The sequence below is a fragment of the Dipodomys spectabilis genome, unplaced genomic scaffold, assembly GCF_019054845.1.
Source record: "Dipodomys spectabilis isolate Male_0828 unplaced genomic scaffold, ASM1905484v1 ptg000108l, whole genome shotgun sequence".
NCBI lineage: Eukaryota > Metazoa > Chordata > Mammalia > Rodentia > Heteromyidae > Dipodomys > Dipodomys spectabilis.
The window spans coordinates 3216743-3231417 of NW_024870785.1; the positions used below are offsets into that span (position 1 = coordinate 3216743).

General features: G+C 55.5%; 1 protein-coding gene and 1 long non-coding RNA gene across 3 annotated transcripts in view; one reads left to right on the plus strand and one right to left on the minus strand.

The window, feature by feature from the left end:
* The window catches only part of Rasgrp1 (RAS guanyl releasing protein 1), a 38456-nt gene extending 34501 nt beyond the window's left edge, over positions 1–3955 (minus strand). For both annotated transcript variants that reach the window (XM_042687804.1, XM_042687805.1), the window contains exons 1-2: positions 3870–3955; positions 563–741 (exon numbers count right to left, since the gene is read on the minus strand). In XM_042687804.1, the coding sequence (XP_042543738.1) occupies positions 563–741; positions 3870–3904 (214 nt within the window). In that variant the 5' untranslated portion in view covers positions 3905–3955. The remainder of the gene's footprint in view (positions 1–562; positions 742–3869) is intronic.
* Positions 3956–8489: 4534 nt separating this feature from the next.
* Positions 8490–14098, plus strand: LOC122114678. The gene is made up of 3 exons (XR_006148597.1): positions 8490–8617; positions 10864–11064; positions 13812–14098. It is a non-coding gene; the product is annotated as an uncharacterized LOC122114678 (long non-coding RNA).
* Positions 14099–14675: the final 577 nt, after the last annotated feature.

Below are 14675 nucleotides of genomic sequence, written 5' to 3' on the forward strand. Positions count from 1 at the left end.
AGGGATGCTGGAAATCTCTGCATGCAAAGAAGTCACCGCAACCCATCGGTGTGCGCCCCTCAGTCTGAGAGCAGAGTGATCACTACTTCCCAAGTGACAGCCACGAGAGAAGCCGGGCGCGACCGACCACTTCCCCCAGGACACAAACGCGCCTCCCGCCCAGCGGCTCTCCACCGCTCCACACCCACCCCCTCTCACCACCCCCCCAGGCACCACGGAGACCCGCTGCCTGCGTGATCCCAAGCGTGTCTCTCCCAGGCCTGTCCCCCAACACATGCTCCTGCAGCACAGAGGTTCTCCGTCCCCAGAACCCCCAGATCGCAGGCACAGAGCGCCCTCCGCGGGAGACAGACCTGCCCCCGTGCTCGCCAGCTTCTCTGAGCCCGACCCGCGAGGCCCCCCGCGGTCACGTGCCCCAGGCCCTGCACGTGTCAAAGTCTCAAAAGCGATTTCTAAAGCCCCCCTCCCCCCCCCCAGCCAACCCAGGGTGCTTCTCTAGAAAGCACCCTTAAAAGAAAATAGAAGAAGGCAGTGACGGCGACATTGCCCACGGCGGGCTTACCGAAGGCCTGGATGCAGATGTCCAGGAGCTCCTCCAGGCTGGCTCCGCGGGCCAGCTGTCCCAGGGGCACCATCATCCCCAGCTGAGTGACCGGGGCCAGGCTGGTGTGGCAGGGCAGGGAGGCTGGCTTCGCCTCTAGTCTTGCTCTGGGGGCAGCTCGGGCGCCATGGGGCTGTTTCCTGGGGAGGAGAGGAGGAGGTGAGGGAGGAAGAGCAGGGAGCAGGTCACAGCACCGCGGACGCCAGGCTCCGGGGCTGGAGAGGAAAGGGGCGGAGGAGAGCTGAGGAGTCCCAGGAGCTGGGCTGAATGGAGGCGCAGCCCTCCCTCCTGGCAAGGGCACTGATCAGACTGGTTGGCTGTGAAACTCCAGGTAAGAGGTCCCCGGGGAAGGGGGAAGGATGCGGGCCCTCCCACTTCTGGAAGGCCAGCGGCAGGTGGCAGACGGTCCCTGGGCCGCCCAGCAGCTCGTGGCCAGTCATTTTTACTACTCCAGCGGCTAAACCACTGGCACGTGCCTCAACAGCTACTGCAGCTGGCCCCAATTCATCTCGAGCGACGCGAGCAGTGCAGAGGTCGGCGGTCTCTGAAGCGCCTTCAGGGAACTCGGGGGAGAACCAGGCCAGGGGAGGCTGAGGGGGCAGTGGTTAGATTTTAAATTAGTCCTGTGCCTTTCTTACACATCTATATTGGGATTAAGAAACCACGTACTATTATCAACCACACAATGACCCCTAAGACATCTTGTATCCCCAAGCACTATTCCATCAAGTCCTTACTTGGATTCTTTTTGGTTTGAACTCTGGGCCTGGGCGCTGTCCCTGAGCTCTTCAGCTCAAGGCTAGTGCTCTACCCCTTGGGCCACAGCGCCACTACAAGCTGTATTCTCAAGGGGTATGTTCTAGAACTAAGTGGAAAAGGACACGTTTGGAATGGACCTGTCATCTGTGTGTGTGTGCGCACACACACACACACACACACACGCATGCTCACCAGTACTGATGCTTGAGCGTGAGTACTGTGCCTCAGCCCTTTCAGCTCAAGGCTACTCTCTACCACAGCTCCATGTCCTTTTTTTTTTTCTTCTTTTGCTGTTTAATTGGAGATAAGTCTCATGGACTTTCCTGCCCAGGCTGGCCTCAAACCTCCATCCTCAGATCCCAGCCTCTTGTGGAGCTAGGGTTACAGGTGTGAGCTACTGCTGCCCAGTCTGTCAGCCTTATCTTTGATCATGACATCATGGGCACAAGTCATTTCACAAAAATGACTTTGAAGGTTTTAAAAATATTTTCCTCTTCACTGGAAAAAAGACACAGATACACATCTGTAATCTTTCTGAAGTTTTAAAAACAGTGATCATTGTTGCTCCTGACACTTTTTGTGGAGTATGGCCAGTTAATTCTCTTCTCCCTACCGTGGCTTTGGTGAGTCCACCGCTTACTATGATTCACCTTAGATCCGCAACTGTTCACAATACATTAAAGCAGAAGCGGCTGTGGCTGTGGGAGGGAGGCCCGCGGGCGGGGGCATGGTGGAGACGGGAGGCAAGCCCAGCACATCTCCTTGGAGGTTGGCTGTCCTTGCATGAAGGCGGTCTGGAAGCTCCTTCGTACAAAAATAAAAATAAAGACTCGACTTGGAGAGTAAGACCGGGAGAAGGGAGGGGAAGGCAGCCCAGCGATTGGGTCCGTGTCCTTTCAGGGGGACAGGCAGGCTCTGCGGGGCCTTTCCCTGGCAGGGGGTTGCCTCAGCCACGCAGGGCTGCCCCGGTGCTCCAAGTGTGGGGGCCCTGGGTAGGGAGAGGAGCCTGCTACAAGCCTGAGCACTCGGCGTGGCCCTCTCCGAGTGGCAGCACCGAGCGCCCAGGGTGTGCTGCACACCCGCTGCTGGGCCTGCTGTGCGTGCTCACTGGCAGCTCCGTTCCCACTGGTACGGGGCCTCAGGAGCCCAAGGCCCGGTGATGCTGAGGGACCAAGCACCGGCCACGACGGATGTCCGTCCCGGGCTGAGTCCGATCAGCAGCTGGGACAGAACCCCCAGAGCACAACAGCAGGGCCCGCCCGGCCCGGCAGCCTGCGCTGGTTGGTGCGTGCTGGCTGCGGACGTGTCTCTGAGCCGATGTGTTCTCCACCTCGGGAGGACGAGGCGGCGCAGCCGCCGCCCGGCTTTTGTGCTGGGGGTGGCCATCTCCTTGGCCCGGGACCCCGAACCTTCCGCCCATCAGAAGGAGCCAGGAGGGCTCGGCGGGTGGACTGACTGCACAGCGGTCAGCTCTGCCCTCGCCTGCCCTGCAGGTGCCAGGAGCTGCGCGGCCCGCCGGCACGGAGCGTCTGCGCAAAGCACTGGCCTGCGGGGACGGGGCGCCGGCGGCCGGGGCGGGCGGGCGGCCTCCGGGCCTCCCCGCTCCGGGCCTCCCCGCCCCTGGCCGCGCTCGCCAGCCTCCCTGCAGGTCGGGACCAGGCTGAACCCAAGACCGACCGAAGGAGACGGGCCGGGCTCCCCCTGCCCGCGCCTCCCCGGGCGGGTGGCGCCCGCGCAGCGGGACCCTCGGCCCCTGCTCCTCCCAGGGAGGGGGATGGGATCGATTCAAAAAGAAAGAAAGATCGAGAGGGAGGTATTTAGGAGAGGAAAAGGCAGGGAAGGGAGAACGCGGCGCCGCCGGGCGGCCAGGCCCGGGACCCCGCGCCCCGCCCGGCCCCGCCGCGCGCCCCGCGTCTCCGAGCCTCACGGCGGCCTCGGGGCGCGGCGAGGGCCGAAGGCCGGGCCCCGGCGCGGGGTGCGCGGGCCGGCGCCACGACGCCCTCCCCGCGGAGGACGGCGCGGGGCGCGGCGGGGAAGGGGCGCGGGGCGCGGCAGGGAAGGGGCGCGGGCCCGCCTCGCGGCCAGGCCCCCCGGGGACCCGGCGAGCCGGCGAGCGCACCGCCCAGGCCCGGCAGAGCCCGGGGCCCGCCCAGCCTCGTCCCCAGACCCCGCGCCTCCGCGGAGCGAAGCGGGGAGGGCGGGGGAGGGTACGGGTCCACCCGCCTCCCGTCCCCGAACCCCGGCGCGGGCGGCCAGCGCGGGGCCGGGAGAGGCCGCCAGGGGGCGCTGCGGCGGGAGTCGGGACCCCGGCGCGGGGCGCGGGGCCGGGCGGAGGGCGCCGCGGGGCCGGGGCCCGGGTGTCGGAAGCCGCCGGGCGCCCTCGGCCCTCGCCCCGCCGTCCTCCGCCCGCCTCGCGCGCCGCCCGGCCGCGCCAGCCCCCGCGTCCCCTTCCCGGACCTGGGGACCCCGATCCCGCGCCTCCCTCGCCCCCCGCGCCCCGCGCACTCACCGCGGAGCCTCTCGCGCCTTGCCCAGGGTGCCCATGGCCGCGCCGCCCGAGCCGCCTCACCGAGCGCCGCCGCGCATCGCCCGGCCCTGCCCGCCCGCCTCTCCCGGCCTCTCCGCCCGGCGCCCCGACGGCGGACGCGGCGCCCGGCAGAGCCGATCGGGCGCCCGGCGAGCGGACGCGGCGCCCGGCGGAACCAGGCGCAAAGTTTGTGCGCGCCCCCGGCCTCGTGCGCGCCGACACCTGCCGCGCCCGCGCGGGCCGAGGGAGGAAGCGGGGCTCGGCCCCGCCCCGCCGCGCCGCCCCGCCGCCCCCCGCTCCCGCCCCTCCCGCCGCACCCCTCCCTGTCCCGCTCCCCCGGGAGCCGGCCTGCCCAGCCCCCGCGCCCGCGCCCCGCGAACGCGTCACCCGCGCCTCGAGGGCCCGGGCTGGAACCCGGCACGCGGGATCGGAGCCGAGCCGGCTGCGGGCCTCGGATGCTCCCTGCGGCAGCGAGCCAGCCGGGCCCCCCGGAGGGCGTCCAGCCCCGAGGGCGGGCGCGGGCGGCGGGGCGGGGGTGGGGGGCGGAGGGGAGCCGAGGCTGCTGGTCCAGGGCTCATTGCGGGGGAGGAGGACGGCGGGGAGGGGGGACGGGGGGGGGGGGACGGCCGGGGGTGATGAGGGGGACGGCCAGGGGTGATGGGGGGGACGGCGGGGGTGATGGGGGGGACAGCGGGGGTGATGGGGAGGGTGGCCGGGGGTGATGGGGAGGGTGGCCGGGGGTGATGGGGGGGACGGCCGGGGGGTGATGGGGGAGGACGGCCGGGGGTGATGGGGGGGCTGTGCTTCCGGCTTCCTGTGCTTGCCTGATGGAACTTGCCACCTCCGTCCCCAAGGGCAGGGGTCACTGCCCGCTGCATCCACGCCTGTCCCAGCAGACCTTGTCTGGAGCTCTGCCTGGCTCCCTGTCATCCCTGCTGGACTGTCCTGATCGCACACCCCCTGTCACAAGCTTGCCGCCCTTCAGCCAGTGTCCTGGGCTGCCAGAGTGCCAGACCGCCGGCCACCTGTCACGACTGCAGACCTATTACCCTGTATTCATCCTACAAGTGAGTTGAAGTGGCTTACAGGCCTTCATAACCTATGAAAATAAGCCGAGAGCATAAGGGCTCAGTGATGGCACCCAGGCCCCAAGTTCAAGCCCCAGGACCAGAGAAAAACACACACAAAAACAACTCAGTGCCTAAGGCTGGAGATTTAGCTCGGTGGAAGAGCACTTGGCTCACAGGTGCAAGGCCCTGAGTTGTGTCCTCTTCTCTGCAAAACAAACAAAACAGTGCCTAGAGTACAGTGAAGTTTCTGGAAACTTCAATGAGTTCAAATAGGTTGAACAAAGACTTGTTGCAAATGCTCGGGTAGCAGAATGGCTCAAATGGTTAAAAGTGTGAGCTCTGCCGTTCCTGAATCTGAGGCTCAGTCCCAGTTACGTGATTCTAAGCAAGGCAGTAACTGTTCTTAACGCAGTGGCAGAAATGGGTGCACACGGGTGCCTACCGCGAAGGAGTTTGGTAAAGTCGCGCTTACAGTAAGCACCAAGGACGTGTTGGTGTGGAAAGTGCTTCCTCTGCACCAGGCGGTGGGGCACCTGGGCAAACATATCCAGAGCCTGGCAGGTGCCTGTGGTCCCGTGTGGTCCCGTGCACAGGCCCTGGCCTCAGGTAGGAGCAAGGCTCCGGAGCCTGCCCATTTCACAGCCTTTGTGGAGACACAGGGGCCCCTGTGGGCCGTTCAGATCCCTCTCCACGCAGGCTGAGAGTCGATGAACCACCACACGGCCCTCCACTTGCCTGTCTGGGCGCTGGAGACAAGTGGGGCTGGACCAAGGGAGCCAACTTAATTACAGCCAACACTGGGCCTCTGTGCACACACACTGCCATCGCCACCAGACCAGCGGTCACAGAACAGAACCACTTGGCTCACACAACCACTGCTTTTCAAACTCCTCTCCTGTACGTAGCTCCTAATCCTGCTCACCTGCTTCACCATTTAACCCCTCCAAAGGGGCATAGGTAAAAGCTGGAAGAAAAACCCAGTTCTTGGAAAGATTCAGCCAAAGGATGTGGGTTTTTTTTTTTTGTGGGTGGAGGCTGAAGAGCTGTTCGGTTTAATATGCATTTAGGCATGGCGTGTGATGAGCATAGGCCTGGAGTGACAGCTCTTGAAGATTGATAGACAGACTCACATGGGAAGCTGGGGGGAGGGGAGGCATTGCCAATGAAAGTGGGGTCACCGGCAGGTGCTCCTTCATTCTGTGCAAGAAATTGTGTTCTCTTTAAAGCGGGGCCTTTCTTTTGTGCATATTTAAGGAAACCTAACATTCCACACACCAGTGGCAAGCATTTCTACACTTGATTTTCACAGTGATGTTCTAATGACACCCCCCCACCTTTGTGCTAAGTAAGCAAAGCGTAATCCTGTCCCTGTTACCCGCCTACCCCCCAACAGGAATCGAACCCAGGGCTTCATGCATGCAAGGCAAGCAAGCACTCTATCACCGAGCCACCTTCCCAGCCCTCAACTTCTGGTTTTCTGGTGGTTAATTGGAGATAAGGGTCCTAAGGACTTTCCTGCCCAGGCTGGCTTTGAACCGAGGGCAATCCTCAGATCTGGGCCCCTTGAGTGGCTGAGATTACAGGCATGAGCCACTGGCACCTAGTTAGAGTAAAACCCTCCTAGACAGAAGGTAGCCTGAGGAAAGTGTAACTTGGGGTTGAATCATGGGTCTTCAAGCATTCTCTTCCTCTGTGCTGTCTCTGGCTCTCTCATTCACGCATGCTGGGTGAGTGTGACTTACCCAGAGAGATGCTAAGAAAACGTGTACCTCCTGATGGGGACAGCACCACCAGCATGAAGAAGGCGGTGGGCAAGCCCAGCTTCCCAAGGGAAGGACTTGAATTTGGGGTGACTCTTGCTTGGGCTTGGCTCAAGTTTTCTATGGGCAGCAAGCATACAGGAGCGATGTGGGGAGCTGGGGTGGTGGTAACGTCACTCTGGGAAGGCAGTTGTTTTATATATACATATATCTATGTGTACACATGGACCAGGACTTGAATTTGGGGAGACTCTTGCTTGGGCTTGGTTCAAGTTTTCTTTTTTTTGGGGGGGGTCCAGTCATGGGGCCTGAACTCTGGGCCTGTGCACTGTCCCTCAGCTCTTCAGCTCAAGGCTAGCGCTCTACCACTTGAGCCACAGCGCCACTTCCGGCTTTTTTTTCCTTTTGTTTATGTGGTGCTGAGGAATCGAACCCAGGGCCTCAGGCATGCAAGGCAAGTGCTCTACCACTGAGCCACCTTCCCAGCCCTTGGTTAAAGTTTTCTATGGGCAGCAAGTATACAGAGAGCGATGTGGGGAGCTGGGGTGGTGGTTAATGTCACTCTGGAAAGGCAGTTGTTTTATATATACATATATCTATATGTACACATGGATCAGGACTCACCCTCTGATCTGATCCTTTTGCTCATTGGCTGGCGCTTTATACCTGAGCGCTGCAAATACAAATCGAGACTGCTAGCGCCTCTGTCGAGTTTGGAACTGACCGTAACCTATCTTTTTGGAGGTGGGGATTTCTTAGTACCCATCCTTAAGAGATGCCAAATTTACTGCGAAAACCAACAGTGCCCATGTGCTGTTTTGTGCCGTTTCTGTTTCCTCCTGTACCTGGCAGTGTACACAGAAAATACCTGCTTCTGGGCGCGGGAGGCGGGGGAGATGCACACACGGCGAGCACACTGGCTCTGGAGGACTGAGCTGTCAGGCTTAGGTTTGCCGGGGCATGGCAGGCTGGGAGGGTGTCATCCGGGTGGCGTGCATGTGCTCTGCCAGCCACAGCGCGCTCCCCAAGGAGAGCCACTCCTGCCCATCTTAATTTGGCCCAGCCAGGTGTGAGGCCGCTGTGCTCGGAGCTGCGTTGAGATTGTTAGCTTGTGTTTGGGGCGCGGGGTGGGGTGTGTGTGGAGAACTCACTTAGATTGATGATGTATGTGAGAACTAAACAAGTTATATATATTCGATGTTGAAGGTGCTTTAGAAAAAATCCTCTGATAATGAGAGTTGCTGTGATTCTTGCCCTGTAGGGGTGCGAGAAAGTAAACGGGCAGAGGATGGGGTGGCTGGCCGTAGCTACGTCACAGCCTGAGACCCCACTCCCCGAAGACCTGTCTCAACTTAGCAGGAGTGTCAGAAGCACACATGTTGAGATTTGCCCTCCTCTTCCTCCACAGAATTAAAAAATATAGCCACTCATGAGGTGAGCTTGAGGATTGTGGTTCAAACTAGATAGGGGCAGACAAATCCAAGAGACTCTCATCGCCATGAACCAGCTAAAAGCCAGGAGTGGAAGTGTGGCTCACGCGCCAGCCTTGCGAGAACAAGCCAAGCAAAAGGAGTGTGAGGCCCCGGATTCACGCTGTCACACTGGCACTGCACACATACACGGGTGCCCCCAAACACACGCAAACACGAAAAGTATAGTTTACAAGCACATAAAGATGGCATCAGAGGACTGTCATCTGGATGTATACATTCTTCTGTGTTCAGTATGCTCATTCATTTTTGTTGGACTTTGCAGAGACTGAATGGAAAGACTTCTGTGGGTCCTAAGCAGGGCTGTCCTGCCTACGCCATTCCCCTGGGGTTTAGGTTGTGCCCTCCCGAAGGACTGAGACCCTTCCTCATTTCCGGAGAGTTCCTGGCTTTGGTCTGGGTGAGCCCTGGTGAGTGGATCTTCCCCTGGCCCTGCAGGATAATCCGTGGGGCAGAAGAGGACCGCGTGGAGATTGTCGGAAGTGGGCTGGGAAGGAAAGGCTTGCCTGGCTTTCTTAGGTTTTGCTTTGTTTTGTGTTTTGCTAGTTGGGGCTTGGATTCGGGGCTTGAGTCTATTACTTGAACCACGTCTCCATTTCTACTTTTTGCTGAGTCGTGGGAGATGGAGTCTCCTCGCTGCTTCTGCCCAGGGCTGACTTGGAACCACATGCAGCCCTCCAGGCCCCAGCCTCCTGAGTATTGGGAAGTACAGGTGTGAGCCCTCAGCATCCGGCTTGTGGACTGGTTTTTAGTTCCTGTGTTTCTTCTCTGGGTTACGTGAGTCCTGCTATGGAGTGCTTCCTATGAATCAACCACGGTGCCAAAAATCTTTACCATGATTTGTCAGTGGCATCGTCCCCTTTGTAAGTGAGAACATTAAGGCTTAAAGGGGTTAAGCCTCTCACACAGGAATCTAAATTTAGAGCAGCTGGGGTTCAAGCTCATCACCATTGTGCTGCTTCCCCAGATCGTGTTAGATTTGGTACCCAAAACATTTGAGCTTGTGGGTGATTGCTCAGTAGGAAGGGCTGCGTGGGGTACAGAGGCCAAGGAACCCGGCCTGACCCGAGGCTTGATGGCCAGTTGCTTAGCTGACATATTGGCCACAAGTTACTAAGCCACCATCAGGATTTGGGCCTAGTTATAAGCTGTATCATTAGCCTGGCTCAAGCTATATGCTTCCCTAAAAAATGACAAGGTTATAGCTGGGCGCCAGTGGCTCACGCCTGTCATCCTAGCTACTCAGGAGGCTGAGATCCGAGGATGGTGGTTCAAAGCCAGCCCGGGCAGAAAAGGCCATGAGACTCTTATTTCCAATAAACCACTTGAAAACCGGAAGTGGCGCTGTGGCTCAAGTGGTAGTGTGCTCGCCTTGAGCTGAAGAGCGCAGAGACAACACCCAACCCCAGAGTTCAAGCCCCACGACTGACAAAAAAAAAAAAAATGACGAGGTTAGGGAGAGCTATAAACTCAAGACTTCTTTTGGCCCTGTCCCAAGTTTTCACTTTCAAATTACTTGAAAAGCGAAAGTAGAAGTCAATGTGCTGGTAACATGTCATTGGGGCCATTCTAGCTTACTATCAGTTTTCACAATACAGGCACATGTGTACTCTGTGTGTGTGTGTGTGTGTGTATATACACGCAAGCGAGCACGTAAGCATACTTCCTTTATAGACTGGGTCAGAAAACGGTTCCTTCCTATAAATTTTTGTGTGTATATGTGTGCCAGTACTGGGTCTTGAACTCCGGGTCTTACGTTTTAACTTGACTTTTTTGCTCAAGGCTAGGGCTCTACCACTTGAGCCACAGCTCCACTTCCAGTTTTTTGCTGGTTAATTGGAGATAAGTATCCCACAGAACTTTTTGCCCAGACTGACTTCAAATTTTGATTCTTAGATTTCAACCTCCTGAATAGCTAGGATTACAGATGTGAGCCACTGATGCCTAGCTTAATTTTTATTTTTCCTGAGGAAATTATTAGATCTAGTGATTGAAGCATTTACCAAGAAGTATTATTTATTAAAGTATGGTTTCAGCAGAGTATTTAGCCGAGGTGGTTTAGAGTGCCAGCCCAGCAAATGTAAAGCCCCGAGTTCTAACTTTGGTATGGGCAAATAATTCCTTCATGAGAGTCCTGAAATTACATTAAAAAAAACAGATACAGAATAAAACAAAAATCTGCCTAGGCCAGTCTGCACTGTGATCCTCCTATTTATACTTCTGACCTAGCTGGGTCAGCAGATGCTGCCAACACACTCAGCCTTTTACTGGTTGAGAGTGAGGTCTCAAAATTTTTTTTCCTCCAGGCTGTTGTCAAACCTCAACCCTCTTGATCTTTACCTCCCAGGCAGCTAGGATTCCTGGCATGAGACGTCTCCCCTGGCTTGCATGCTGTAACTTTGATAAGCGTGTGGCTATCTGAACACTAGGACAGGTTCCTGAGAGACAGGGATGGCTTTGGAATCAGACTCCTGGCTCCCTGTGCTTGGCAGTTGTAGTTCTCTCTGAACACTATGTTCATTATTGTCTCATGATACCAGTTGGACTGGAGCTAAGGAAAATTGAGGTTTCAAGATCGACCAAAACAAAAGTCCTTTTAGTAGGCCGTGTTCTGAATTTCTTCCCTTAAGTGAACCAAAGTCATTTGTGTTTGCAGACGAGATGCCCCTGCCTGAAACTGTACCACCCGAAATCCAGGCAGGACGCGCTCTGATTGGCCAGCAGGTCCGCACTGAAAGTGCTGCCACTCACTGCCCGGTAAAAAGTCTATCTGGAAGGGGAAGCAAGAAACTGCCCTCACTGACTTATCTGTAGTGGTTCTCATGCAGTACTTCATGAGGGCACGATTATATCCCAGGTATGTATCCAGAAGAAATACTATTTCAACAGGAATAGAGCTCAGGGGAAAGATGACCATCTTACGAGTCTGTCTGTCTGTCTGTCTGAAAAACTTTCAGATCTAGTAGTTTCTTTTATTTGAGGGGGGGGGTCCGGTTGTGGGGCCTGAACTCTGGGCCTGGGCGCTGTCCCTCAGCTCTTCAGCTCAAGGCTAGCGCTCTACCACTTGAGCCACAGCGCCACTTCCGCCTTTTTTCTTTTTGCTTATGTGGTGCTGAGGAATGGAACCCAGGGCCTCAGGCATGCAAGGCAAGCGCTCTACCACTGAGCCACCTTCCCAGCCCCACAGATCTAGTAGTTTCTTAGGGAGGTGAGACTCAGATATTCGTTGGTGCTGGCTGCGTGGGTGGAACACAAAAAGTGACCCCACACTGTGTGACACCACGGGGGCTACAAAGACCCCCAAAACATCTCAGGTGAACCAGTTTGCTGGGTATTGGAGATTTGGGGTTGAGACCTCTGGAATTAAGCCAGACTGAACCTGACAAACTTGGAACCAGTGAGTCGGAACTCTGGGGGACTTTCAGGGTCCAGGGTTGGGGAACCCCAAGCCTTTCCTAATTTCCTCCGGAGACTTCTACTGAAGTGAGCTGACAGCTTCCTCTTCCGGCTCTGAGGACAGACTTCTTGTCTCTACTCACAAGTCTTTGTGCAGATACTCATCACTAACCAGTTCAGAACTGTACCATGTCTTCAAAGTGGAGCTTGGCTTTCTGACCAGAAGAGAGACTGTTGTACCTGATGGGACTGTGTCACCCACGGTGAAGTATTCTTCTCTGCCTTTAGTCATCTCCGTCTGGACAAGTCTCATTCGCCTGCCTAATTGATCCACAATTACAATTGGAGTTTTCACACCTTCCCTCTGTGCTGAATTGTTTCGCTTCATAAAAAGTGTCAGATAGCCACAAAGTTTCATAAAAATGACTTATGGAAATTTCCCCATCCTAAAAGCCATCTCCACGGTGGTCACGCCCAGTGCTCTGCCTGGCTTTACTGAGGGCTTGAACTCAGAGCCTCATTCTCTCGCTTGTCTCTTTTTTTTTTTGTCAGTTGTGGGGCTTGAACTCTGGGCCTGGGCGCTGTCCCTCAGCTCTTCAGCTCAAGGCGAGCACTCTACCACTTGAGCCACAGCACCACTTTTGGTTTTCTGGTGGTTTATTGGAGATAAGAGTCTCACAGATTTTCCTGCCCAGGGTGGCTTTGAACAGTGATCCTCAGATTTCAGCCTCTTGTGTAGCGAGGATTACAGGTGTGAGCCATCGGTAGCTGGCCTTTTTTTTTTTTTTGCCAGTCCTGGGGCTTGAACTTGGGGCCTGGGCACTGTCCCTGTGCTTCTTTTTCCTAAGGCTAGCACTCTAACACTTGAGTCACAGTGCTACTACTGGCTTTTTCTGTTTATGTGGTGCTGAGGAATCAAACCCAGGGCTTCATGTGTGCTAGGCAAGCACTCTACCCCTGAGCCACATTCCTAGCCTTCTTGCTTGGCTTTTAGCTCAAGGCCAGTACTCTACCCGTTTGAACTACACCATTTCTAGTTAACTAGTGATAAAAGTCTCATGGATGTGTCTGTCCTGGCTTGCTCAGATCTCAGCTGCCTGAGTAGCTGGGATTATAGGCATGAGGTACTGGCACCCAGCAAATTCAAAATTCTTAAGTGAAAAAAATTAGAGCTATGTCTTACTCTATTTCAGCCATGTTGTCCAACTCCCAGCTCACGTCCGGTGTGTGGTAGCCCCTGCCTCCCTTGGAGTCTCCCCTGGAGCCTTTCCTTTAGCCTTCCCAGCCTGGTGCCCCAGAAAATCCCTTCCTACTCTTCTGAGATGGTTCAGCAGATCCTAGTTCCCTGCGAGGAAGCGTTTATAACTTCACAAGTTTATTTTTAAACTATCACTTTGAGAGCACATAGAATCTGGGATGTGGTCTCGTTTTGAGGCCGCAGCTAGGAGCAGAGGAATGAGAAAGGATTTTAATTTTAGCCATCAAGTTGTGGCATCCCTACTCTTAGAGAACACTTTTGTTTAAAAAAAGAAAGGATGAAATTGTATAAGTTCAGAGCACACTAAACTACTCCATCATGGCTTTGGAGGAACTCTGGTCTACGTTCTTCATAGTTCTCTTAGCTTCACCCTGAGGTGGGCCAGAACACCTCAGCTTTTCTCCCCAAAGCAAGCCAGAGGTGTCCCCTGAGGCTGAAAGAATCGCTCTTATTCCTGGGGACACAAGAGCGCAGAATCTACATGGACCTCACCTGTCCATCTTCCTCCCCCACCCATCTGTGCTATAGGACACCCCCTTTGTGCAAGAGGAGGAGAGCTCTGAGTGGGCCTCCTTTTCCTGCCTGGTTAAAGTCCTCCACAAAGAATCCTTCCCGGTGGAAATGAATCTTTGTCTTTCTCTGAGTACAAGGGTGAGCAAAGCAGATGCCAGTGGCTTCGTGGGAGTGACTCAGAAGTGCGCGGTGGCTGCTGCGTTGTCACCTCACGGTGCCCCAGGACTCAGCGCCCAGACAGCTGTTTTTCCCAGGGGGAAGCAGGAAGGAGTGCTGAAAAAAAACAAAAACAAAAAAAACCACCACCCAAAAGTCATTTGATAAGAAAGGGCTCGCTCTGTTGGCACAGTGGATTGCAATCAGTTAGTCAACTAAGGTTTGATAAAGGCCCCTGGAAGGTACAGAGTCATTAATGCCCCGTCATTGTTCAACCTCAGGGTGACCTTCTCCATCAGCACAGGAGACATTGATCTCTGAAACAACCTGGTCTCCCTAAGACTCAAGGAAAATTCTTCCTATGGGGAAAGCCACCGATGAGAAACACAACAATCCAACTCCTCAAGCTACGGACAGAGCCCTGGACACGTGGCAGGCATAGGGAAAGAACGGAGGTCTGGAGACCTCCTTCACTTCATGGAGGCTGGTGGCGGGAGCATCTGTCCTCAGGAAGCCTGCCTCCACTTGTTCAAAGTTCGTCTCTCCTTGTAGCTGTCCGTCTGGCACAATGGCACACTGCTTCTCCAGGAATCTTACCTCCAGTGAGTGTGACTTTCTGGAAATTGCTTTGGCCCTAAGAAACTGGAGATCACACAAGGCAGATTTTATTTTACTTTATTTATGTCACCGTGTATTTTCGATGTGGTCTACACTATTTTCCAAAGAATATTTCTATGTGCAACATTAATACGTATACAAAAGGCTGATGGTCAAGGAAGTTGGCAGGGTTAATATGAGTTACATAGGTTTCTCTGTGGTAGGGTTGTTCAGAACTTTTCATGGATGCCCTTAATGAATCTCAGGAGTTTCTGAGGTTTTTTTTTTTTTTCTCAGAGTCCATGATATAACAGTGACTTAACCAACACACTTGAAGTGACATTGATTATTTGAGGTGTCCTTATACAGTAGGCATCTGAAATACCCCACAGGGACACACCAAGGGTAGCCAAAGGACACACGAGTCTAATCCCGAGTTCTTATTAGCAACGGCAGCAGCAAGCAATAGCAAGTTGCTATCTTTTTTTTTTTTTTTTTGTCTGTTGTGGGGCCTGAACTCTGGGCCTGAACGCTTTCCCTGCCCTTTT